The sequence below is a fragment of the Pestalotiopsis fici genome (assembly GCF_000516985.1).
Source record: "Pestalotiopsis fici W106-1 unplaced genomic scaffold PFICI_Scf_5, whole genome shotgun sequence".
NCBI classification, from domain to species: domain Eukaryota; kingdom Fungi; phylum Ascomycota; class Sordariomycetes; order Amphisphaeriales; family Sporocadaceae; genus Pestalotiopsis; species Pestalotiopsis fici.
This window is the reverse complement of record NW_006917095.1, coordinates 1995846-2022235: the sequence shown is the minus strand read 5'-3', so window position 1 is coordinate 2022235 and position 26390 is coordinate 1995846. Positions and strand designations below refer to the sequence as shown.

General features: G+C 45.3%; 9 protein-coding genes across 9 annotated transcripts; 6 read left to right on the top strand and 3 right to left on the bottom strand.

Annotated features, from left to right (window-relative positions):
* Window positions 1-327: 327 nt before the first annotated feature.
* Window positions 328-2057, top strand: PFICI_07933 (uncharacterized protein; the record flags this gene model as incomplete). Its single annotated transcript, XM_007836514.1, has 5 exons — window positions 328-543; window positions 614-803; window positions 866-934; window positions 984-1589; window positions 1642-2057. 5 exons carry the CDS (start codon window positions 328-330, stop codon window positions 2055-2057), a joined length of 1497 nt encoding a protein of 498 aa, XP_007834705.1.
* A 1205-nt stretch (window positions 2058-3262) lies between these two features.
* PFICI_07932 (uncharacterized protein) lies at window positions 3263-4904 on the top strand (the record flags this gene model as incomplete). Its single annotated transcript, XM_007836513.1, has 2 exons — window positions 3263-3441; window positions 3533-4904. 2 exons carry the CDS (start codon window positions 3263-3265, stop codon window positions 4902-4904), a joined length of 1551 nt encoding a protein of 516 aa, XP_007834704.1.
* A 1291-nt stretch (window positions 4905-6195) lies between these two features.
* PFICI_07931 (uncharacterized protein) lies at window positions 6196-8833 on the bottom strand (the record flags this gene model as incomplete). Its single annotated transcript, XM_007836512.1, has 2 exons — window positions 6196-7507; window positions 7557-8833. The coding sequence occupies 2 exons, from the start codon at window positions 8831-8833 to the stop codon at window positions 6196-6198; spliced, it is 2589 nt and encodes an 862-aa protein (XP_007834703.1).
* A 936-nt stretch (window positions 8834-9769) lies between these two features.
* Window positions 9770-11446, top strand: PFICI_07930 (uncharacterized protein; the record flags this gene model as incomplete). The annotated part of the gene is made up of 3 exons (XM_007836511.1): window positions 9770-10503; window positions 10568-10634; window positions 10703-11446. 3 exons carry the CDS (start codon window positions 9770-9772, stop codon window positions 11444-11446), a joined length of 1545 nt encoding a protein of 514 aa, XP_007834702.1.
* Window positions 11447-11536: 90 nt separating this feature from the next.
* Window positions 11537-13339, top strand: PFICI_07929 (uncharacterized protein; the record flags this gene model as incomplete). The annotated part of the gene is made up of 1 exon (XM_007836510.1): window positions 11537-13339. One exon carries the CDS (start codon window positions 11537-11539, stop codon window positions 13337-13339), a length of 1803 nt encoding a protein of 600 aa, XP_007834701.1.
* Window positions 13340-13732: 393 nt separating this feature from the next.
* Window positions 13733-15462, top strand: PFICI_07928 (uncharacterized protein; the record flags this gene model as incomplete). Its single annotated transcript, XM_007836509.1, has 2 exons — window positions 13733-14600; window positions 14705-15462. The coding sequence occupies 2 exons, from the start codon at window positions 13733-13735 to the stop codon at window positions 15460-15462; spliced, it is 1626 nt and encodes a 541-aa protein (XP_007834700.1).
* A 168-nt stretch (window positions 15463-15630) lies between these two features.
* PFICI_07927 (uncharacterized protein) lies at window positions 15631-16503 on the bottom strand (the record flags this gene model as incomplete). Its single annotated transcript, XM_007836508.1, has 3 exons — window positions 15631-15874; window positions 15940-16253; window positions 16351-16503. The coding sequence occupies 3 exons, from the start codon at window positions 16501-16503 to the stop codon at window positions 15631-15633; spliced, it is 711 nt and encodes a 236-aa protein (XP_007834699.1).
* Window positions 16504-17804: 1301 nt separating this feature from the next.
* PFICI_07926 (uncharacterized protein) lies at window positions 17805-19445 on the top strand (the record flags this gene model as incomplete). The annotated part of the gene is made up of 1 exon (XM_007836507.1): window positions 17805-19445. One exon carries the CDS (start codon window positions 17805-17807, stop codon window positions 19443-19445), a length of 1641 nt encoding a protein of 546 aa, XP_007834698.1.
* A 782-nt stretch (window positions 19446-20227) lies between these two features.
* PFICI_07925 (uncharacterized protein) lies at window positions 20228-22351 on the bottom strand (the record flags this gene model as incomplete). The annotated part of the gene is made up of 1 exon (XM_007836506.1): window positions 20228-22351. The coding sequence occupies one exon, from the start codon at window positions 22349-22351 to the stop codon at window positions 20228-20230; it is 2124 nt and encodes a 707-aa protein (XP_007834697.1).
* Window positions 22352-26390: the final 4039 nt, after the last annotated feature.

Here is a 26390-nt window from a genome sequence, read left to right as displayed (position 1 = left end):
GTGCCTTACATATTGATGCGCTATCAATGGGTATCGAACATTCGGCAGGACTTCACTCAGCATCCACTTGGAAGGGCTACGAGCATATGTACATCCCCTGTAACCTGGCATTCTAGGTCCCCATTAGTATAGCGCCAGGCAAATGTGTCTTCTAGCGAGAGAGTCCTTTAAAAACATTTCCAACTAAAATGCACTCCTAGAGTCTTTCAAAATATAGCTACTAGGGAAAGGATAGCAGGTTTTTACCTTGAGACATAGTCCTCATTGACCAAGAAACCTACTGTCAACTTGCTTGCCAGAGTGCCAAGCTCGGTTGATCAGACAATCATGTTGGTCGAAAATGCCGGGCTTTTGCTGTCCGCAGCTGTGCCCATCATACTTCTCCCCTATCTCCTGAGCGGTTTAGTCTCTACTTTGAGACTGATCTGGTATACCTCGGGTTTCCCGATCATTAACAAACTGAAAGGCGAATGGTCTGATCAGCCCGCTGTGAAACGCATCGCCCAAGACATGAACACATGGCTTCGAAATGGATATTCCAAGGTAAGAGCGCAGTCACTCACGATTGAAACAAAGTTACTCATCAAGAAACTAGTATACTGGCCCCTTTCAGATCATTGGGTCGTTCGGAAAACGGATTGTGTTGCCTCCTGACATGGCTGAGCACGTCAAGTCTGATCCTCGTTTTAGCGCCGACGAGGTAGTTAAAAAGTCCATGGCATCTACTCTACCGGGGTTCGAGGGCCTACGTGCGACAGATACCCTCACCACCATGATTCGCACCAAGCTGAGCACCAACCTTAGTATGTTTAGCGTGCTTCTCACTACTTTGTTCTGCCAGCATACTTACACTGCGACTCTATAGGCAAGTTCACTCAGGAATTGGTCGAAGAGACTCAAGTGGCATTTGATGAGCGATGGGGCACTAGCACTGGTAAATCATCCACCTTAGTCGTTTGCGTTCGTGGCTAAAATGCGTGTAGAATGGCATGAAGTTGAGTTGTTGGCCAGTCTCCGTGACATCGTCACTCAAGTCTCGACTCGGATCTTCCTTGGCCCTGAGCTCTGCCGCGACCAGGAGTGGCGGGAAAACATTCAGGCATACACAAACAGCGTGTTCTATGCCGTGAGGAAAATCCGCGCCTGGCCCGAGTGGTCTCGTCCATACGTTCAATGGTTCATGGCAGATTGCCGCAAAATCAGGCAACAGGTGAAGCGAGCCGAGGAGATGATTGAGCCCGTCATCGCCAAACGCATCGAAACCATGGAACTGGCAAAAAAGGGACTGGCAGACATGCCAAATGACGCCATGACATGGATGCACCAGATCGCCATGAGTCGAAACGAAAAGTACCACGGAGCTCACGCACAGCTGTCGCTTAGCATGGCATCGGTGCACACAACATCGGACCTTACCTCCAACATTGTGCTTCAGCTCTGCCGGCACCCAGAAGTCATCGAGCCACTGCTGAAGGAGTCACGAGAGGTCCGCGATGAGAATGGCAAAATGTCAAAGACCTCATTGTACCAAATGAAGCTCGCAGACAGTGTAATGAAGGAGACACAGCGAATTAAGCCCCTCGGTGTCCGTAAGTTCTCTCCACCCCTAAGATATCATCAAGCCAAACGCTAACCAATCAGTTCTTACCCATCGATATGCGCATGAAGACGTGTCCCTGCCCGACGGGACGCTCATCCCCAAAGGCGCTCAAGTCAGCATCAACATGTCCAGGATGTGGGATCCAAAGTACTATCCCAATCCCGAGGAATGGCAGCCTGACCGGTTTCTCAAGCTCCGCGAGGAGGCCGGAAAGGAGCATTCTTCGCAGTTTGTGACGACCACGATGGAAAGTCTCGGATTTGGCATTGGCACACATGCGTGTCCTGGGCGGTTCTTTGCGGGGAATAAGGTCAAAGTCTTGCTCGCGCATATCCTTGAGAACTACGAGTTCGAGAGAGTAGACTCTGGGCCCGACGCTTCGCCGTGGTATATCGAGATTGTGACGAACCCCAAGGCGAAGCTGCGTGTGCGGAGGAAGAAGTCTTCCTTTGCATGAGTGTCTCACCCGGTATATAGCTGCAGCTATGCGACATCCTGTAACTTCCTTGTATCGTTACGCGATGGAATGTATTTAAATAAAACCAACGCAAAACTGCAAGTCATCTCACTAGTACTTTAGTACTGTTGATCATCATTTAATTCAGAAATATTGAATTCGCCAATTGTAGAAGTCCTTTTGCAGGCTTCGCTTTGATTTTTGAAGTTTCATAGCTCTAAATCTACCATCGCTTAGCCATATGTTTCGAGCATACCCTTTGCTATTATCGTGTAATGGAAGTCTAGGCCGTGACGATGCGCTTAAAGATTTGCCGTAATGTACTGCAGATCCTTGCTATTTTATAGATTTAAGTTCGCGAATGTTATCAAATTATCATGAAGCGGACCCGGTCTTTGGATATTTGCCGGATCATTGAGACTCGGATTACATCGCAATACACGAAACCGACCCTCTACCACTGGAAATATTGGCATGGCATATCTTTATGGATCTCAAAGGTATATCAAAAGACGAATTTTAACATTTTCAGGATCAAGTCGCTAAACTTGGTACCTCTACGAATACGACAACCCATTTGCCAATGGGCCCCCATGCGCCGACCCATTGCAACCAGCCAACCGTGTATGGGTCTGGGACTACAAAACCACCATTGATGCGCGATCGCAGGACCATAATACATGTGGGAATTATACTCCGTTCCAATCTGGTAGAGTACAAGTAGGTATCCTGATTGGGAATTTCTCGGCCCGTGTCGCATCTCTACAGGTTGTGGACCGGACCGACGAGGGGGTGGCGGGCGCCGTTGGGAGCAGAGCAAAGAGGGTGCGCAAATGCAGATGGGTGCGACAAGGGGTTTGCATTTCAATCCCCCTCTCTCCCAATCATAGCACACCGTTGGATCAGGGTGTTGATACACCTTGCATGCCTCCCAAAGTCTCGACAACCAACAACCAACAAGCAAATCAAAAGCAACCAATTCAAATCCAGCTCTAACAGCATTGAATTTATGCTCTCTTCCAATCCATAGAATGCCGACCAGGAGCTGTCAAGCAATATGATTTCACGACCTCCATTAACATTCTGCCATCATCCAATCAATTACACACTCTCTAATCTCATCAACTGTCGATGAGATCACTCGTCGTGACTTTATTCCATCGCCGCTCTCTTCAAGGCTCAACTCAAATGAGGTTATTGCGAAAATGCCATCATTCATCGCGCTTGGTGTAACAGGCCTCATAGCTGCCTACATCTTCCTTCGCACTCTGGTCTACTTGACGCACGATCCAAGAGAGCCGAAAGTATTGGCCGGGACTATTCCCTTTGTCAGCCCCCTCATTGGTATGCTCACCGAGAAGGGTCGCTATTACGTTCGGATGAGGTATGTCGCTGCGACAAGTCCGGCCTCGCTGGTCCTTCACATTTCTTCAACGATCTGTTGGGTTTGTTAACGACTTCTTTGACTTGTATAGAGACACATATGGACTTCCCATATACACCCTCAAGATGCCGGGAGCATCTCTATACGTTGTGAACTCTCTCCAATTGATACAACGTATTGATCGCCATATCTTGACTGTCGCCTTCTCTCCCATTCAAGCGCGAGTGTGCGACAAGGTAATGTGCGTGAGCAAGAGTGGCATGGCCACCATTGCAGGAGAGAAGGAGGTGACTGAAGATGGCTACCTAAGAAGCTTCCCGAGATCTACAGCACCCGGTACTTCACCAGGCCCCGGGTTGGATTCGCTCAACAGGGCAGCCGTGAATTGCTTCGCCGCATCGTTCGACAAGCTTGCAAAGCAGGAATCTTGCACTGTCAAGCTCTATGAATGGCTACGGCATGAGATATTTGCTTCCACCATGGAGGCGACATACGGGCCTCACAACCCATTTCGCAAGCCCGAGCTGGAACAAGCATGGTTTCAATTCGAGTCTGGTATCATGACACTTTTGATGGATATGTTCCCGAGAATATTTGCACGACAAACACTCAAGACGCGCGAGCTCATGGTAGCAGAGTTCGATCGCTATTTCGAGCAGCAGCGACATCTTGAAGGTTCATTGTTGGTCCAGCTCCGGCAGAAACATAACGCTGCCTTTGGACTCGACAAGGACTCGGCACATATTGAAATTGGTCAAGTTGCTGCTGGTATTGTCAATACTGCCCCAACTGCCTTCTGGACGATTTGGCAAGTTCTTTCAGATCCGATCGTACTGGAAGACTGCCGTCGCGAAGTAACGAATCTTGTAACGACTGACGCGCATGGCGTGTGTGTTATCGATTTGGCACAGGTTAAGACCAAGTGCCCGATCTTGGTGTCAACATGGCAAGAGGTCTTGAGATTTCATGGCATTAGCATTGCTGCTCGAATCATCAAGGAGGATACCTTGGTGGATAACCAGTATCTCTTGAAAAAGGGCGGAGTCTTGCTTATACCAAATGCCGTGATCCACAGTGACCAGACCCTATGGGGGCCAACCGCGGATGTTTTCAACCATAAGCGATTTCTCAAAACCACAAAAGATGAAGCACACCGGTTTCCTGCCGCTGCATTCAGAGGATTCGGCGGGGGTCACGTCTTGTGTCCTGGTCGCCACTTTGCTAGCACTGAAGTCTTGGCCATTCTGGCCTTGATACTCGCGAGATGCGATGTACAGCCTGTTGGCGGGAAATGGATTGAGCCCAAGAAAGACAACGTGATGGATCGGGCTTGTCCGCTTCCCAAACAGGATCTCCAGGTTACGCTGGTCCCGAAGAGCAACCAGCAGTGGCGCGTAGTTTTCTCTAATAACGACAAGGGCATCAATATCGTTGCAGAGGATTTTTGTGAGAAGGGCACTTGAGCCAACAATCAATCCAGTGTAAGGGCAAAGGAATATAGTTGCGGATAGACTATTTGCTGTTTACATCACAAGGTGCAGAATAGTACAATCGGGCTTATAAATGACTAATTATAGCGGCCTTGAAAGCCGTTTGAATGTAGCCGCTAACCACATTCGATAGGGGATCTTAGCTTTTTTCTTTGAGTTTCACTATCTAATGAATTCCGACGATGGAATCCCACTTCTAACACCTATTACAGATATTCAGTTTTAAATTTTATTAGGTACTTACAAGATTGATGCTTTTATCAACTTTCACGGGTTGTACCTTTAAACCGACTAGTCGAAGCTCTTGTAACCCCACGATGAACCCCAGCTGCAGCTCCGGAATGCCATCGACTTAGCGCATAATTCTATTGAGTAGCAACTTCCGCTTATGGTTGTTCTTTTCAATATTTGAGTGCAATGTACGTTGTATATGCGCTCTCTGTGGGCTTTGGCTGCGACGGAAGCAGCACTACTCAGTCTCAGTAATAGGTATATGCTCCTTAGATGTGCAGTGGTTGCCTAGTGGCTATCTCACCCCATGTTATTGGAGAAAGGTTACTATAGTAGCAATAAATCAACATGGTCCCCCCCCCCCCCCCCACTGGACTTACGCAAGCTACTCTGTATTCCGCGCCAAAACATCTCAATTTCATTGACTGAAGCGTCAATCCACTTGTCCAATAAGCATTGATTTTGATCTTCTACTGGATGAAGTAGACTCGTCAAAGGATAGGGCTCGATGAGCAAGAATTGACTTCTTCATCTATAAAGATTGCACCAGCCGGAAATTGGCACAGGTTCCAGGAGATTGAAAAGCCACAAAGGCCATTTGATCCAGTACATCTGGCAGCTCCGTGTGAATTGGCTGTCGGCAGTCTGCTATCCACAAGCACTGGTCTGGACAGATCTATGGATCCTATGTATGATGTCGGATTTCGTCATTTCGACGACAAGATGTAATTTTGGAGTTGCAATTCACAATTAAAGCATCTGATTACTGGGGACTCTTCATTGTATTTTTGCCAATGATTTTCTCTTATATTTCGGAAACTCACAAACCAACAAAGGTGTGCAAAGTGTTGCGCATTGTATTTATTTTCTGATTCATGAGGCGGTACAAAGTACTAGCCAAACGAAGTTTTCAGAGTGTTTTGCGTTATGATATATTAAGATGGTATACAATTAAATAACTACAGATCAATTCTCATAGCTCACAAGAAATATGACCTTTGTGTAATGCTGCTCAGTCCCATAAATAGTAGTATTATATGGCACCTTTTTCGAGAAGTAGTTTCACAATATTTTCGTGGCCCTCAGCCGCCGCTATATGCAATGCGGTTCCATACCCTTTACCCTCGGCGTTCATGTCGGCACCTTTTTCGAGAAGCAATTGCACGATGCTTTCGTGGCCCTCAGCCGCCGCTATATGCAATGCTGTTCCATATACTTTACCCTCGGCGTTAATGTCGGCACCTTTTTCGAGAAGCAATTGCACGGTGCTTTCGTGGCCATTAGCCGCCGCTACATGCAGTGCTGTTCTATACATTTCACTGTTATCGTTGACGTCGGCACCTTTTTCGAGAAGCAGTTGCACGGTGCTTTCGTGGCCATTAGCCGCCGCTGCATGCAGTGCTGTTCCATACCTTCCAGCATTGACGTTGATATCCATGTCTTCAGATAATGACTCCAAGACATAAATATGATCTCTTGATGCCGCTGTTCTATTGATGACATATATGGTTGAATCACTACCCGGTGCTAGCTCTGAGTTAAAATTCATATCATGTGAACCAAGAAGCATAGCTGCTATGGTGTTCAATCCTAGAAATGCGACATAGTAGAGAGGTTTTGGTGCTTCATATGTAAAGCGCCCAGATGCTTCATCGATATTCCATGTTCTGACCCATCTCATGAAATAGGGACCCGTTGTTTGGAACAATGGCCATGACTGCATTTCAATGATAGATTTTGATCCGCATTGTGTAAAGTGCTCTGGCCAGTGACGGGCTGCATATCTCAGCAATGCGCTTTCTTCAGTGACCTTGCTCAAGGCCTTGTTATCCTTTTGTTGAGGGTAAAGTAGCGAAGCTAGGCATATGCCTGCCATGTGCGTGTGGCCTATCTGTCTCTGAACGTGGAAAAGTGCAATAGCTTCGTACTGGAGGATTCGTTTTGCCTCGAGGAATTCCCGTACAGAGAAATGGGCAAGCCGGATGGTGACATCCCGAGTATTGAAATCGGTGTCCACCTCCATGAAGCCAGGGCAAATTTCTTCGAGGGCACTGATATCATTGAACCTCCTCGTGGCGTCGTAACTATAGTCGTGACTACAGTCGCTGTCAATCCTGACAGCCAGAGCGTCTAAAAGCTCTGTATCAGAGAGTGGTCTGATAGCACAACACAGAATGGTCAACATCTGCTTTGCGTAATCGACCAGATCTGGCGCGATATTCTCCAGCATTCGGGCGTACGTATCATCCAATGATTTTGGTAGTGAGTGGAGAAGTTGTTCAAGCAATTGCTGATTTGGCGGGCAACGCGCCAGTGATCTGAATTGGCATTCAACCCAGCGGAACCTACAAGTCATGAGCAACGATGGGAGTTTTTGGTGCTCTTAAAACTTACATTCCATTCGCTCGTTGTGTAAGCGCATCTTGAATGGTATTATGATGCTTCTTCCATTTGGCAAACTTCCGCTTGTCTTGGAGAGTCTGGCGAATGAAAGCGGTGATGTCTTGATCGACTTCGCTGTTCCTCATTTCAATGATTAATGAGGGATCTAGGTCGAGCTCGTCGCGGATATCGACCTCATCCCGACTGGTCACTAAGAGATGCAGCCGAGGCTCTTGCCATGCACGAATATCTGTGAGCAATTGTAGCACAGCCTCTCGGTGCTTGTCCCGTGGGCTCTCATCCAACGCGTCGATGAGTATGTACACGTCCTGGAATGTGCCGATGAGCTGACGGAGGCAACCTAATAGCGCTTCATCAGGCGGTGCAGCCTGTCGGTAACTGTCACGCAGTCGTGCGAGGTGGGTACTCTTAACTGCCTGAGTGGACAATTGCGAAACAAGAGCGCGGAGAAGAGCCGAAGTAGCTTGCTTGTCTTCATCATTGAATGTGAAGAAGAAGAATGCAATGCCAATTTGTGGGTTAGACCTGCGATGCCGGTAGGTATGCTGAATTGCGGTGGAACACAGTACAGATTTGCCGCACCCGGCAAAGCCTCTCAGCCATAGGAAAGAGCGGTGGGATGTCACCCAATCAGTGAATCTCTGACCCTTGACGAGCCAGAGTCCAGTCTGCGGTTGTCTTTTTGCGCATGCTTCATTGAAATTGGTCGTGGCGTCCGGCGCGTTAAGCCATTGCTGTATTCCCGACGAGTCTTGAGAAGACTTGACGAGTTTTAGTAATGCCTTGATATCCTCAACGTCATCCTGGACACGGCCCGTAACCTCTTGTTGCAGTAATTGTAGGGCCAGCTTCAAGCGGTCGACAATATCGTCGACATCTTCGTCAAGTTTTTCCAAAGTACTCCGCCGAAATGGATATGCCACACGGCGGGCTGTCGTTCTGACGGCAGACTGGATGGTACCAACAGGACATTGCTTGAACTTCTCTGCCTCATCCTGTAGCTCCTGAATGCATTCCTCAGACTCGTTGATCAGGGACTCGATTTTCCGAACCGCGTCCTGTTCATCGGCTCGAAACCGGCGGCCATCGATGCGATGCTGAAGAGATCCTAAAATCTCCAACAGGCTGTCCAACTTTCGGATTGTGTGCGCAACGTCGCTGTGTTGAGACTTGACTGCATTGTAATAATCGAAGAGAGACTGTGCGACTTGGATACCAAGTGAAATGATGCCAACAGCGCTTCCCGCCACGGACAGTGGGTCTGCCATTTTGCCGTGGGAGAAGTCTCATATGATGACTCAATAATCGCTGGTGTCGACATCAGCAATCATGAGGTGGACGACCCGATGGCATTCAGAAGAGATCTAAGATTTGTCCACTGGGGCTGTGGAAAGAGGGGTTGAGTGGTGCAGCTCACTCAGCCTTACGATGCAGAACATGCATCAATCCAATTGGCTATAACATGTTACAAGAGGGGATGTCGGCGCCTACGCTGCAGCAGCTGCATCGTGAACAGGTGCAATTCGACACATAAAAGGCTTTGAATCAGATTGATCCCGACGGACGAACGTGATTCAGCCTGGTGCAAAGCATCACACAAATAATGTAAACCTATTCTCCTAGAAGCCAAACTATTCCATGTCTTGGGCGATAAGCACTTGGCAAGGTCAAAAACCAATCCGCCATTTGCACATTGTATGTCAATTCGCAAGCTGCGACAGCTTCGCGGGCCGAAATGAAAGAAATGAGCGACTGATAATAAGTGTACCGAATTGTTTCCTTCATGATACGTTCAAAATCTAAGACAGGATAAAATTAGCGGGGCTAATAGGCAACACGGAAACCTCTAGCGCTAACCTAGGTACCTACCTATCAATGCACTGGGTAGGACACCATGGTGCATACCTTAGGTAGGTATGTAAGAACTATCATCTGTTATCTGGCACTTTGATTATTAATGTCAAGCGAATTGAACTTTTGCATTGCCATGATTTTATTTGTTAGTATCCTCTCCTGAAAGCGGGCTGCATATTTCACGTAATATGGCTCTCGCTGAATTTGTCGGGCGGCCTTTGTCAGACATCCTTGCAATTAGGCAACCAATTTCAGCTGACCACACATTTACTATTGCGACCACTGCTATGCCGGATACATAGTCAACAGCTTCGTCTTCGGAAAGGAGTCCTACGTCCCAAGCATCGATCATGCGCTTGCTTCAATCAACGCCTCATGGATTCAAACTCACAAAGGATTTTCTTCAAGATGATATCCCTTCATACGCTATCCTTTCGCACACGTGGGGGCCCGATGATGATGAGGTCACCTATAGAGATCTGTGCGACCAGACTGGCGTCAACAAGCCGGGCCACTGGAAGCTACAAGTTTGCAGCAACCAAGCCTCTCGCGACGGCCTCGAGTATTCCTGGATAGATACCTGCTGCATTGATAAATCCAGCAGTGCCGAGCTTACAGAAGCGCTCAACTCCATGTTTCGATGGTACCAGAATGCCGCCAAATGCTACGTACTCCTGTCCGATGTCTTAAGTCCTTTTCCAGGTCCTCCAGCCGAATTGCCATCCGCTTTCTGGACGAGCAGATGGTTTTCTCTTGGTTGGACTCTCCAGGAGCTCCTTGCTCCACGCCATGTTGATTTCTTCTCCGCCGAAGGTCAATGGTTGGGCAACAAGACATCTTTACGCCAGTCGATTCATGAAATTACGGGCATTCCTCTCGCTGCACTTCGAGGACTTGCCCTGTCCGAGTTTACCGTGGATGAGCGGAGACTTTGGGCGGCGAATCGCACAACCAAGCGTGAAGAGGACATGGCTTATTGTCTTCTTGGCATATTTGATGTTTTCCTCCCGCCGATATATGGAGAGGGGATGCAGCACGCGTTGGAACGACTTGAAGAGGCAATTCAAAAACGTTGTTCTGGCACGTACATACTTTGCAGGTTTCGAATCTTGGGCGGACTTCTGTTACTAACAGTCAGAAGCAGGTAGAAATAAAAAGAGACCTTCTGCCTCTTTCCAGTCAACAGCTACTCGTCAAAGGATGGACACCATGGAGGTGGGTATCACTTCTTTGTAGCCTGACCAAGATATCAAATTCATTAGTGGAATCTAACAGGTATCCAGGTAAATCAGGACACTTTGCCTGGCCATAACCTTTTCTTGTCGTCATCCGAGCAAGAAGCGGCGGATCAGTCACAAGAACAAGAAGAGACAGCTAAAACCGGCCAGGGAGATATCCAAGTCAGAACCTCGGTCACAGATCCTGCCACTGGGCATGTGCATGCCATGCTCCTGGAAGCTGCTGGCTCAACGAAAAACCTAGAGAATATCGCAAAAACGAGACAAAGACTCTTGGACATGCTTCGTTTCCCTGAGATTGATGATCGGTTAATCAATTTGAAAGAAGCTACCGGAGGTACCTGCCAATGGTTCTTACTCAAACCGGAATATGTATCCTGGCAGTCCTCGCAGGATCTAACGCAACACAACAGATTCCTTTGGATCAAAGGCAAGCCCGGAACTGGCAAGTCTATCCTGATGAAGTTTCTCTACTTTGATGTTAAAAGACAACAAACTGCGACCCCTGACTCTCTCGTAATCCCCTTTTTCTTCAATGCTCGGGGATCTGAGTTAGAGAGATCAGTTGTCGGCTGTTATCGCTCTCTACTCGTTGAACTCTGCGTGAAGTTCCCCGGAACTTTGGACGTGCTGGATCAGTTGGGAAGTAATGCTGTTACCACGGTGGTTCGCAATGGTTGGCAACTTGAGCCATTGAAGAAAGTTTTCAAGTCTATCATCGCAAGGCTGAAAGATATGCCTATTTTTCTCTTCATTGATGCACTTGACGAATGTGCTGGGATGAAGTAGCTGAAATGGTTTTTTTTCCTCGAGGAGCTCTGTAGTTGCGCCACTACGAAGTTGCACATCTGCTTTTCTAGCCGCCATTACCCAAACATCATGGCTTCCTATGGAGACGAGATCATTCTCGAGGATGAAGTCGAGCATCAAAAAGACCTTGAAAGCTACATAGAAAGCAATGCTCGTCTACGAGGCTACAACCAGGCTGCTGCGCTCAAAATCGAGCTTCTACAGAAATCGTCAGGGATTTTTCTCTGGGTGGCACTCGTGGTGCATATCCTGAATAAAGAATTCGCCAACGGCAGGACAGCCAACCTACGACAGCGGCTACGGGAAATTCCTCCGGATCTCAATAAGCTTTTCGAAATGTTAATCGCACGGGACAGTGAGAACTTGGAAGAGTTCGACTGTTGCGTTCGTATCATTCTCCTCGCGAAAAGGCCACTCAGTCCACAAGAGCTATACTTTGCTCTCCAGCAGAAGCGAAGTGCAATGAAGAGTCTCACGTGGGACCGATTAGAGACATCATACGATGATATGAGACGATTCATTCTGGGCTGTTCGAAAGGCCTGGCTGAAATCGTCAAGTCGCAAAGCGAGACTGTTCAGTTCATCCACGAGTCTGTCCGAGATTTCATTGTCGATAGAAGCACTACTTCCGGGCCACAAATCCGCTCCATTGGTGTTGTTCAATCACATGGACATGAGATGATGCGCGACCTATGTATGCGTCAACTTAGTTCACTGCACGACAGTGTTCGGGATTTACAAAAGCCATTGGGAGCTATTTCATTCCAGCAAGCTCGAGACGACATGCCATTTTTGAACTATGCTATCGACAACATCTTTCATCATGCGAATTGCGCACAAGGTGAAGGCCACGATCAACTAGAGTTCATCGCCACCTTCCCCTATTCGTTTTGGATCGAGCTCAGCAACCTTTGCAGAGAACCCTGGCATAACCGATCTTCGCGCGCACACCCTCTGTACCTGTTTGCCGAGCATAACCTGCAACACTTGATTGCGGTCCATCCTGAACTTCAACTTCAATTCAAACTTGAAGGTGAGCGATACGGTTTCCCGATTCTGGCAGCAGCAGCGAAGCAAAACGAAGAGGCTTTCAAAGTACTTTTGCAAGCATTTTCAAACGTACCAATCCGGGACGAAAACGTCCGTCAAATCATGAATAGTTTCGAACATGGTACGAATTTTCTCTACCAACACGGCGAAGCACTACTCATATATCTCCTCGACTTTGACTGGAAGCCAGCCTTGGAAGGTTACTTTCAGGCTATTCAAATACATCAAACCCCTGCCTTTACTGGCGAACTGGGTTTCGAGATATTGACGTCGCCAAATGCGCAAAAGTACATGGATTTGCTGGTTGCTGGCGGCGTAGACCTCAACTCTCGCAATCATCGTGGTGAAACGGTCATCTTTCATGCTGCTAGGAAATGGAACTTGGAGGCAATTTCTTTCCTAATATCCCAGCTTCATGTGAACCCCGATTCAAAAGACCAGCAAGGGCGAACCCTTCTATCACATGCCGCAGGAGCAGCTGATGATGGAGCTTTCAACTTTCTTCTGGGACTGCGAAATGTCGAGCCGGACTCTGTTGACTGTAAAGGCATATCCCCACTCCAATATGCTGTGAAGGCGGGCCAAATGAATCATGAACATGACGCACGGCTTGCCATCATTCGCGCTCTATTGATGACAAGGAATGTCAATATTCTGCGGTGTTCGCCTTCTTCAGACTCCGCCATGAGTATATCAAGAGACATACTACGACATCGAAAGAGATACCTACACAGAATCTACATTGGAAAACCCCTAGAACAGCATGTTATAGACTTACTCCAAAAGTTTATAGATGAAGTAGAAGGTCAACGGGGAGGATGAATACAAGTGCACTCATACGCTTGATATTACTGCTCTCCAAGGCCGAGTCCGCTGCTCTGCTATCCCACTTAAACAAGAGGTACCGCAGCGCCGGTGGTCGAGATCCGTTCCGCACAGGGTGCTTGGTACCTAGTGTAGCACTTGAGGTAAGGATACGCTACTAGAACAGGTGCTATCTGCCAGCTGCCCACGCCCAGCAACCAGCAACCAGCTACAGCAATCAGCAATTGGACCCAGTTGCCGCCGCAGTCAGTTCACATGTTAGTGGACACCCCCACCCACGCTCATGCTGCCAACATCACATCTCCCCGAGGCAACCCCCAACAACTGGCGAAGTCATGGCAAATGTCTAGATTGAGGTATGCCTCGACAACAATTGTATTTTTACTTGCCATGTCGCGCACTCCCAAATCTCATGCATTCCTGCTTTCCAAGCCACCGGCAACATTCTTGTCCAATAACAAAGCCGTGATTGATCGTCCAGTCATCACAAATTTGACCTTATCCACTTCTCAACTCGACTCGCGTATTTGGCACCGTATAGAAAAGGAGCTCTATTCACATACATCTCAGAAGTCAAAGCAGAATGCATGGGTCCATGTCAAGATAATTGATGAGGGGAAGATCTCAGTGGATGATCTCATAGTTACAGACGTGCGAGTGGGTGATTCACCTCCTGACATTAGCTCAGGTCTTTCATGGGAGAGTCGACCTTTTGGAGTCTGGATATCAAGAGGTAACTTCACTGGTAATATCGGACAGGCCATCACAGAGGTAGACGTCCTCTTTGGCAAGGATGCCGTTGATCCACGGCCCCACTGGCATCTCATGCAATCGCCGCTGCAACTAAACGCTGAGCCCAAGACCCCAGATGCAAGACTGACTGTACTTCATGGAAGAGGCAGGCCAGGCTTGGACGCGCGACCGATTTTGAGAGCTCAGGACGATGGTAAATTCAAAATCGTTCAGCTCTCCGACACGCACATGGTTACGGGCGATGGGATATGCCGTGATGCTATCGATGAGGAAGGCAGGAAACTTCCCGAAAGCGATGCCGATCCACTGACGGTCGACTTCATTGAAAAGATACTGGATATTGAGCACCCAGACCTGGTAGTGCTTACTGGAGATCAGTTGCACCATGACATACCTGACAGTCAATCTGCTCTCTTCAAGGTGGTTGCGCCAATCATCAAACGTTCCATTCCGTTCGCGACCGTTTTTGGCAACCATGATAGTGAGGGCCGTCACGCATTATCGCGTGAGTCAATTCTTCTCTCCTTGTGTAGACAGACGGTCGAGTAAACCGTCCTTGGACGAATGTCCCTGTCCATCACCTATTCAGCCCTGCTTACCAGATTCCAGGTACGGCACAGATGTCAATACTGCAGGATTTGCCATTTAGCCTCTGCGAACCAGGCCCTGAGCATGTCGATGGCATTGGCAACTTTTGTCTCAAGATTCTGGCCCCCGCCCCATCAAGGTGCCCACTCTCAACCTTGTATTTCTTGGATTCCCACGGACAAATACCTAGCGAGATACACAATCCTGATTATGAACCGATTGCGCAAAACCAAATTGATTGGTTTACGGACATCTCCAAAACGCAACGGACGGCACGTGAGAAGGACAGTGGAAACAGCGGCTTCTACCCGTCTCTTGTATTCTTGCATATCCCATTACCTGAATTCGGTGATCCTCATCTCCTTGTGAGCAACGGTCGCCGGAGAGAACCAACGGAAGGCCCCAGCGTCAACTCTCACTTCTACGATGCCTTGGTTAGAGAAGGGGTATCGGCGGTAGGTTGTGGGCACGACCACGTTAATGATTTTTGCGCTATCCTACCGTCTCACGAGCAGCAGGATGTTGCCGGAAAACTTGGGGCTGGCCCGTATCTTTGCTATGGAGGCAGTTGTGGATTTGGAGGGTATTGTTCCTACGGCAGAGATCGATTTCATCGAAGGATGCGTATATGGGAACTTGATACGGCTTCCGATAGTTTGAAAACTTGGAAACGAGTTGAATATGCCAAAGAGAGAGTTGATGAGCTGTGGCTTGTGCAAAATGGGACGATAGCTCTTCCACCTGAAGAGAAGCGAGACAAAGGCTGTGTCGTGGCTTGATTCTATATTTTTAATGGTATATTTCATTGTCCGGGTACGCCATGCTCTTGAGCTTCTTCGCAAGCAATTACGACAAACCGGGCGTCGCCTCCTGCTTTCTAACCAAGTCCAGATTTTCCCGTCCACTCTTCTGTTTCTTTCGCACCATTCAGACCTTGCTAGTAGGATCTAGTGAACATAAGGGTCATACGGATGGTTCTGGCTATACTGAGGTGTTGTTCCGACGGCAACTTGTTGCGGATATCCCGAGTACTGCGTGGGCATGTTGGGCTGCATCTCGACTTCCGGGTGATGGTACGCCACACTTGTGTTACCCGGTCCTCCCACCCGCTTCTCAGCATCATAATCATTCGAGGACCAAGAAAGTCGAAACTTGTGACAGACATAGCTAAAAGTTGCGACAAAGAGTAACCTGGTTCCAAAGGTCAAGATGGTCAGTCCATTTGCTATGGCGAATTCCTGCAACAATATACTCACATAATGATGGCGCAAATCCCGGCGACAGCACTCATAATGTCGAGCGCGGCGTACGATGCGACACCAACACCAGCTCGCTTGCGGGAGATGGTACAGTGGCCCGAGTTGACGGCGCTACCGTCGCTGGTGCAGTCGGCATTGACGGGTACGGTGAAATCCGCGCGCTTTGCTGCCACGGCGCCCATGGCCGACAGCCAAAAGATGATCATGAGGCCATCGAGCGATAAAATCGCCCACGTATTGTATGCTCTGCGGCAAGTCGATACGTTTTCGGTTACGATGGCGTATACGAAAATAATCCAAGTGAAAAGACTCTGTTTGTCAAGGCCATGTTAGACTTGTCTCTTGTGGTTCATGAACGAGAGCTCATATAACTTGGGCGTGGATCATAGAGACATTAAATACACTTACACAAACAATTGCAAATCCGAGGCTGTCCTCGTAAAGGCCATGGATAAACCATCCAGCACCACCGACTACGATGATTGATAGGACTAGTTGAAAGATCCTTGCGACGAGAACCCACGTGGGTGTTGGTATGACTGTCTTGCCGTCGTTTGCCATGTTGCCTATCCTTGGATAGAAAATTGGGTCAACTGGTGAGGTAGCGACTGATGAAGAGAGTGGTATTAGTATTGACGAAGGACCACCAGTATTAGTTCTATTTTCTCTGAGGGTAATGAGGGCAAAGAAAGAAGAGAAATCAGAGCAGCGTCACCGCAATTTCTTAAACTGGGCGACATTTAGTTTCTATAAGTTGCGACAACTTCAAGAATACGAGACGCAACTCTCTCATGAGATGCCTTTCCTCCTCAATCTAGTCCTAGATCAGCCAGCAATTCCAAAAGTGCGCTACTTTATCAGTGAAGTTCGCCTAAGCGACACATATTCAGTATAGTTTGAGCAGCAGCCTGCAACGCAAAAACGCCCTCAGGACCCTGGCTGCATCGGTAGCTCGTTCAGCCGCACCCTCAGCTGCTCAGCCCCCTTCCCGAGAGGGAACAGGCGCGTTTTAAGGTTGAATTCCAAGTTGCCATGGCGGAATTAAGCCGTCGATTTATCTATGATAGTTGGAGGTTGGTATTCGTTTCAATTCCCGAGCTCCATTGATGGCCAGGGCCTGTGCTTTAAGCTTTTGGTGATCTCGCTGGGGCAGTAGATTCTGGCCTCTAGCGTGTAAACAACAGAGAATATATGATCGTGCAACTCAGGCGCCGAAGCTATGCTCATTCCCAGACAGAAGTTTTAGAGAATTCTGCCTGAATCATCACCAATAGACTATTACAAAGCTTGGCCCAATGTCCTGCGTTGTTGCAATGGCGCTCTCAATGGTATGGTCGTGATCCAGCTCATGGTGGCAGTGAAGACCATACTTTTCAGGGACTGTTTTTTTTTTTTTTTTTTTTTTCTCAATAATTTAACGCCAAGTCTATGGGACAAGATGAGCCAGAATGATGCGCAATCACGAAACACAAATGTGACTCGACAAATCATCCCAACATTTATGAATCATCATGAATCTACAACAATATGGAGCAGGCAACAAGCCAATTACACTGGCCTAGCGCCATGGTATACTTCTTCTAGTGGGACTCCTTGTCGATAAGAGAGGTAAAATGTGGGGTGGAGGGGTAGGCCGAAGGGTTCTCACAGATGGAAGGCGTCACTGCCCAAAGTGGCGTTGAAATTTTTAGAATATTTCCCTTCCACATGCAACCTGTGTGACTCAGTTGAGAAGAGTCGAGCCAAGTACAAGAGGACAGCTCGAGTCTGTCTCTTTTCTTCTTTTCTTTTTATCCGAACAAAGTATACCACAGTAACGAGAGACTTTTTTCCTCCATTTGCGACACACACAGAAGCCGACAATGGCTGATCAGGAAATCGGTTCCGCTGCTGCGGCTCACGAACCGCCCCACGTCTACAAGGCCAACGATGGCTACGATGCATCCGTGCGGCAGGAGGTTCCCGCCACTCTACAGACCTCGACTACACAAGAACTGATCGAGGATGACGAGGAAGACTACGACGAGATCTTCAACTCCGACGATGACGACCTCGACGACGACGGCGCTGGCAACCTGACCAAGAACTACAACCGACAGAGACAACTCATCGATGGAGGCGCCGCAGTGCCAAGGTCAAACCAACAGAAGCCCGCTGCCAACACTTTTGCCAGCGTCGACGATCAAATCAAGACACTTTCCAAGCATGCTGCCAAGATTCGTCTCGACGATGTCAAGGAATCCCAGGATAGGGACAAGGACAAGGCGGATCGCGCCACGAGCGAGCAAGTTTTGGACCAGGGAACCAGAATGATTCTTCTGCGACTCATCCACAAGGGAGTCGTGGGCGAGATCAATGGTGCCATCAGCACAGGAAAAGAGGCCAATGTCTACGGCGCAGTTGGCGAATTTGACGGCGTCCGCCTCAACAGAGCCGTCAAGATCTACAAGACTGCCATTCTGAGCTTCAAGGACAGAGAACGATACATTACTGGAGAGCACCGTTTCAAGTCTGGAGCTGCCAAGGGCAACAACCGCAAGATGGTCCAGCTTTGGGCTGAGAAGGAGTTCCGCAACCTTCGGAGGATACACGCCGCTGGCATCTCATGTCCAGAGCCAATTCAGTTGAAGCTGCATGTCTTGGTCATGGGTTTCCTGGGAGACCGCAGAGGCTACGCCTACCCCAGATTGCACGATACTCGCATTGACGGAGATGACGCCGACCAGGTATGGAGGTCCCTGTACCTCCAGCTTATGGGAGTTATGCGCCGCATGTATCAGGTCTGTCGCCTGGTCCACGCTGATCTCAGCGAGTACAACATTCTGTACCATGACAGGAAGCTGTACATCATCGATGTATCCCAGAGTGTTGAGCATGATCATCCCAGATCTCTAGAGTTTTTGCGCATGGATATCAAGAACACAGGTGACTTCTTCAGGAGGCAAGGCGTGGACACGTTAAGTGATCGGACGATTTTCGACTTTGTCACAGCCTCTGAGGGGCCAGTGGAAGAACCCGCCATGCTGGAAATCCTCGAGAAGCTGTACACGACAAGATCGGCTGTGGATGACACTGAGGATGCCAGAGCTCAGGAAGAAATCGACAACGAGGTCTTCAGAAACCAATATATCCCCCAGACCCTTGAGCAGGTATACGATATCGAAAAGGATGCGCAGAAGATTGGAGCTGGTGAGGGAGACCAGCTGGTCTACAAGAACCTTTTGGCTGATCAAGCTGTTGCTCCTGGTACGACACCCACAGAGGACGAGGCAACAAGCTCAGAAGGCGATGAGGAGGAAGGTGCTGCATTGGATAGCGATGACAGCGAGGATGAGAGCAGATTTGAAAAGGGCACGCCGCGAGGCAAGCGCTTCATTGATAAGGAAGAAAAGAAGTCGCACAAGCAAGCGGTCAAGGAAGAAAAGCGGGAAAAGCGGAAAGAAAAGATGCCCAAGCACCTCAAGAAGAAACTTGTGTCATCTACCTCGCGGAGAAAGAAATAGAGGCACAGGTGCAGTTTATTGAATAACGAAAGAGTTGGTTTTGAGCGACACACGCCTCACCTACCTCTATGAATAAAAAAGTAAGCTTGTTTCTCTCATTGTTTCTGGCGACTCCATGCCACTTGATTGAGGCTGTGCGTGATGGCAAACATGCGCCCAAGGAATGTGTCAATCAAAATCGGATGATGAAACTCGAATTACACCAGTCTCGACCAGGTTTTCGCTGCGTTTTCGTCTTCGGGCAATAACCGCAAAACTTGGTTGGACAACAATGGTGGTCTGATCAGCTTCATCGGCTGTCTGATGTCAAAGAAGAGCTCTGACGATTACTTGTACCATTCGATTCGGGATATGGGCATTGCAGGAAGCGTGTCTAGATGAATGACGGTGCATTATGACATAAAACCCGGAATAAAAGTGTTTCCACAACAGTATCAGGATCCATTCAATTCAACTATAGTGTACCCCAATATTTGATGTGCGTGCGACTGGACACTAGTGAGTCAAGAAGGGAAATAAGGGAAATATGGCTTTGTCGTACAATGATGGAAAAAGACTATGTTCACATACACAACTGCATATCAAAACGATTCATTTCGATACTTGAATGTTTCTTATTGGTAAATATCCTGAATTGCTACTTTTGTCTCAGATGAAAAGTGTGATGGTTGTGCGAATAAGATTTCGTGGTGTCTCGATAAATCCTTCCAACGCCATGAAGATGCGTAACTTGAAACTCAAAACAAAAGAGAAACCCAAAACGATGCTGCGCCAGACGATTCTTAAATGTCACCTTCCTCCTCGGACAAGAACCCGAGCCCACTGTCATACTTTCGTCTCTTCCTACCCGCCCCACCGCTTGCCAGCATCGATGATTGCGACGACGAGCCGCCGGCAGAGCTCCGCGTACTGCGGCGGCCAGCCGCGCCACCCTTCTTTGGCGTCGCCAGGATACCCTCGCTCATCTCCAAGACCCTGGCCAGCTCGGCCTTCATCGAGTCAACAGCCTCCTTGGCCTTTTTCCTCTCGCCGTCAATGCTATTCTCCAGGCCGACATTCTGGACACGCAATTGGCATATAGTCTCGTGCGCTGTCCGGAGCGCCGCGTTGATGCCGTCAATCTCGCCACGCAGCTCCGTCACCCGTGCGTCGCGGAGCGCCAGCGCTGTGCCGTGCGATCGGTTCAGGGCGGCTCGCTGCGACTGGGCATCAGCGAGCTGCTTCTTGATCTCCGACACCTGCGACAAGAGCGACGCGATCTTGGCCTCGAGTTCACGGGCGCTGTTGTCCTTGCGCTTAATCTCCTGCTTCCCGGCATCCACCTCGGACCGGAGCTTTTGCACGTTGCTCTGTCCTTCCTCCTCGATCCTCTGCACCAGCGTCTCCAGCTCGGAAATGTCGCGCCGGTAGCCCTCAATGGCACCCTTGAGACGGTCGGCGCCAACTTCGAGCTCGGCGATGCGCGCATCCTTGCCCTCCAGGCGGGCAGTGCTTCTCTGTGCCTCGCGCCGGAGACCGTCCATGGCCTCTACACGGGCGCCTAATTGCTGCCGCAGCGTTAATTCCAGGGCATGATACTCGTCAATGGAGGCCTCATCCTCTTTGACCTGGCGGGACAGATCTCGCAGGCGGACTAGCACCAGATCAAGGACCTCGGCGCCATGCGACGACAGCGGCAGGGTAATTTCCCCGGGTGTAAGGTATTCGAGTTCGAGCCTGGCGGTCCTCAGCGCATTAGCGATGGATGCTACGATCTCAAGAGAGTCGCCACCTCGAAAGCCCAGGGCGCTCAATGAGGAGTTGATATCGAGGAGGCCAGCCGTCTTGTCTGATAGGCTTTGGAGGACTTGGTCGAGGTGTTCTTCCATGTCCCGATGACGGTCTAGGGACGTGGGCAATTGCACTTTGGACAGCTTGTTGGAAAGGCGTTCGCGCTGGCCTTCATGGGATGCTAGGGTGTCGTTGAGCTTTGTCAGTTCGAGACGCAAAGAGCCTAGTTCTGCCTCCAAAGCTTCTTTCTCGGGGTCTGGAATTTGTGCCTGCACACCAGTATGTGATGAGGGAGGGATCGGCTGGCGTCTCATGGACGGTGGTGTAATGGGCAACATTGGACTCGTACACGGCGGCGTCGGAAATGACGACCGCGCTCTGGTCGGTGTGCTGCATACCAGATCCGCCATTGTAGTGTCGCCAAATGCGTCTTCATCTACATCGTCCTCTTCCATGTAGCCATCGGTGAAGGGATCTTGCGCCGCCATGGTCCAATCGAGCCGTGTCTGGTCTGCTGGCTCGGGCTGGTTGTTGTCAAGCTCGGCTCGCAGCCGGTCGATCTGCTCCTCGAGCTGCAGGATGCGCTCGGTATCCTGCACGACCGTTGCGTTCCTGAGACCCTCGATCTCCTCGTCTCGCTGTGCGAGTTCGCGGCGCAGGCGCTGGATTTCCGATGTCTGCCGTTGCGCGCGCTGCCGCTTTTCGCCGTCGATAATGTTCATCTCCTCGCTGAGGCCATTGCGCCGTATCCTCCGCTTCACACGGTCGTCGAGGACCTGACGCAGGGAGAGGAAATGCACCTCGTTGGATGTGTCTTGGGCATCTCCATCAACACCACTCTGCAGATCACCCGAGGTCGAGTGTCTTCTTCTCTTGGACGGCACCGCATTGCCCAGTGTGGTCCGGCGAACCATGGGCGTCAGCCCGGTAGAGGATGGCGAGTTGTGGGAGGCGATCTCTGGGCCCGGGTCAGAGAAGCGCACCCTCTTCTTGGTCCGGGTCCGGCTGGGCGTCTGAAAAGTAGATGCCGGCGACGAATTCGCGTCTGTGGATACCATATCAACTGTGCGCGCATCGCCTTTGCTCCGCCGCGGGGTGCGCCGCAGGGCAATTGGTGCATCGAGATCCTCCCGCATGTTTTGACAGCTTTCCTTGCTCAAATTATACCTGGATGGAGATGTATGAAGTGAGGCTGGAAAAGATGACTGTAGTCTCTAGCACTTGACTTAATAAAATGGATCGACTATATCAAAAGGGAGGATCATCCATTGACCACTCGCGTGTCACGAAAGTAAACAAGCTTAGCTGCCCCTCCATGTTTGCATAGTTGGTGGGACCCGGACGGACCATGTTTACTTACTTCCGATTGGGGAATAGCGGCCCAAAAGCGACCTTGACACCGTGTGGCGACGGCCAATCAAGTCAAGCATCTACGCAAGGGGTTTTCCTTTTCTGGCCCGTCATCTAAATAGATCTCTTGCCAGGACATTAAATAGTCTATTCGCGTCTCTCTTCAAATCGGGTCAATCAAAACACCTTGTCAAGCATTACCCAAATTAATAGATACAAACGCGTCGTATTTATGGCAACGGAAGACGTGTATCCATATAACCTAATATTATAATACTAGCTGACCTTATTAGCCAGATTTTTTTTGCTTACGCAAAAAAAATATTAATAATAGCAAAACCGCGACCGATAGCAAAATCCAGGTATTAAAAAATACCGTAAATAATAATAATACCGTAAATAATAGTAAAATTTAAAATTTTAAAAATACCGTAAATTATAGGAAAACCGCGGTAACGCTAAAATCGTAAATAATATTAAAATAATTAAGCTTAAAAATACCGTAAAAAGTCGTAAATATATAAAATCGCTTTTATTATTAAAAATTTATATATAGCCGAAAAACCTATATAATTACTAAAATTATCGTAATTATTATAATCGATTTTAATTAAAATATTTAATTTTTAATCGGGCTTAATTTTAATTATATAATTACGCGTAAATCGGATTTATTATAGCTATTTTTATATTTTCCCGCGTTTTTTAGCTATATAATTTTAAGTTTTTTAAATTATTATTTTCCCGGTAAATTGCTAATTATTATAAATTTTTATTTTATATTTATATATATTTTTTATAGCTAATTTATTATAATAATCGTATTTTTAAACCGTTTTTACGCTAAATACGATTTTTTTAAAATTTTTATAATTAAATACGGCTATTTAGGCGTATATACGCCTTTAGGCGTAATTTTAACGTTAATAACCGTATTATATAATATTATTATATTTATAATAATTATAGCTTTTTTATTTTATAAATATTATTAATTTATATTAACGCTATATTCGGCTTTTAAAATTAATTTTATATTAATTATAATTTTTTTATATTTTTTACGATAAAATAGCGTCGAATAAAATTATATATAATAGCAAATTAAGTATAATTAATTTATATTAACGGCTTTAAATTTTTTAAATTTTTATTATATTTTTTTTAATTATTTCCGGCACCGAAAAATATAAAATTAATATTAACGATACCTTATATAATTTCCGTATATTATTATTTTTTTCCTAGCTATATTCCTAGATTATTTTAATTATATTTAACGATAATTAACGCTTTTCGGGCGCTTTCGACGCTTTTTTACGCCGATCGATTATAATTTTTAAAAAAACTAAAACCTAAATTAAAAAAAAATTTAAATAATTTCGTAATAAAATTTCGGCTTTAAATAAAAAAACCTAAATAATATAAATTTTAGCTAAAAATTATAAATAAAATTATAAAAGCGAAAAAGCCAAAAAATAAATTACCGAATCCCGTATTAAAGCCGTAAAAGCTTATATTTGCGATTTTAAAACGTTAAAAAAGGTATAAAAGCCTTTTCCGACCTTTTCCGTAACCGGAAAAGCTTTTTCGACCCCGGTTAAGCGTAAATTTAAAATTATCGATATAAACGCTATTATTATATTTATTAAAAACCTGCGAAACGGTAAATAATTTCCGTTTTTTTATAACGCCGAAAAAATTAGAAAAATTACGATTAACGCCGAAAAAAAAAATTTATTTTTATTTTTTATAATAATTATAAAAGCCCGAAAATCCTTAAATAAAATAATTTAACCATATTCGCCTTTTTTAAAATCCTTAATAATATATTTAAATTTATTAAAATAATCGGCAAATTTTAAATATATAATAAATTTGCCGATTCCGGAAAATATCGAAAATTATTAAAAATATATTAACGGTAATTTATAATAACGTTAAAATAAAATTTCGCTTTAAAATATATTTTAAATTTATTTTAATAATAATCGTATTAATATCGATATTTAGCTAAATTTTAATTTAAAATAAATTTTTAATTATTTTTAACCGTTTTTAACCCCGAAAAATAGCGAATAATATTAATTATAAAAAAAATAATAGCATTAATATTATTAATATTAAAACCGGTTTAATAATTATTTTCGGCGTTTTTTTAGCTAAATCGGAAGCTTATAAACGCTATATAAAACGTAACGGCCTTTTTTAATTTTATATAGTTATAAAAAAAATCGAAAATAAAGCTTATAATAATTATTATTATAATAATTAAAAAAAATAATATTTTTACCGCTTCGGTAAATATATAAAAATAATTTTTTAACGATTTCCGACCGCTAATTTACCCGAAAAATTCTATTAAGCGTAGCTCGAAAAAGGCTTTTAAAAAAAAAAACCTTTAAGCGCTTTTTAGCACTTTTTAACCTTATACGACCGGTAATTTTAATTTAAATAATATTTTATAATTATATATTAATTAAAATTATTAAAAAATTAATAGGGATTTATAACCTTTTTTAATTATATTCGGCTTTTCCCGGTCGTTTCCGGCGTCGATAATTTATTTTTAAAATAAATTATATTATAAAATTTTTCGCGTATTTTTATATTTTTTTATTATATATTTCTGGCTTTATTCGACGATAATTAGTATTTTTTAATTATTTTCGCAGCCGTTTACGTATTTTCTAAAGTAAACTAAATTATAAACCTTTTAGTATTTATATTTTTTAACGTTTAATATTATATAACGTTTTTTAAGGGTTTCCGATTTTAATCGGGCGGAAATAAATATTTTTTAATAATAATAATATTTATAAAGCCGGCGTATACGCCTTAAATAATTTTATAAAAATTATAAATTTAACTTTTTTAACCCGAAAACCTGCTTTCGTAACCGATTTTGCCTTTTTAAAAACTAATTATTTTTATTAAATATATAAATTAAAATTTATTATAAATAATAAATTCCGAAATTCTTTAAATACGCTAAAATTAATTTATATAATTTAAATATTTAATTATATTTTTTTTATAAACGTTAGCATTTTTAAATAAACGATATTATTTATAATAATAGGTTTTTCGTTTAATAAAACTCTTAATTTCCCGATATTCGTTAATTAAAATATTATTATATAAAATTAGCCGTATATAAAAACCTACGTTTATAAGTCGATATTTATTATATTAAAAAATTGCTTTTAAAATTTATTAATAATTATAAAAAAGTTAAATTATACCGGAAATTATTTATAAAATTACGGAAACGGCTAATTATCCCCATTTTAATTTAATTATAAACGTAAAATCGGCTTTATTTGCTTATAAAACCTATTACTAAATATTTTAGTTTTAATAATATACCGATAAAATTTAATAATAGCAAAACGGATATTATTATATATTTTTATATTTAAGGAAAAATTACGTAATAGCATAATAAAATTTTTTACTTTAAGCCGTAATTTAACCGAAAGCATTTTAAAAGGCTTTAATAAATTAAAATATTTTATAAAAGGCAATTCGATATTAAAAAAGCTATTAGGCAAAAATTCGTTTTTTAAATTATATTCCCTAATAGCCCCGGGTATATAATTTAAAAAAATTTCGTTTATATTATTTACCTAAATATTATAAACGCAAAAAATCGTTTTACGGATAAAAATATTTAGCTACGTTATAACGCTAGCTAACGTCGGGTATAAATAAATATAATTAAATAAATCGTTTTAATACCGGAAAACCCTAATAAAATTTAATAAACGGATAAAACCGTTTATATATAAATAATAATAAAAAAATTTAATTATTAAGCATACG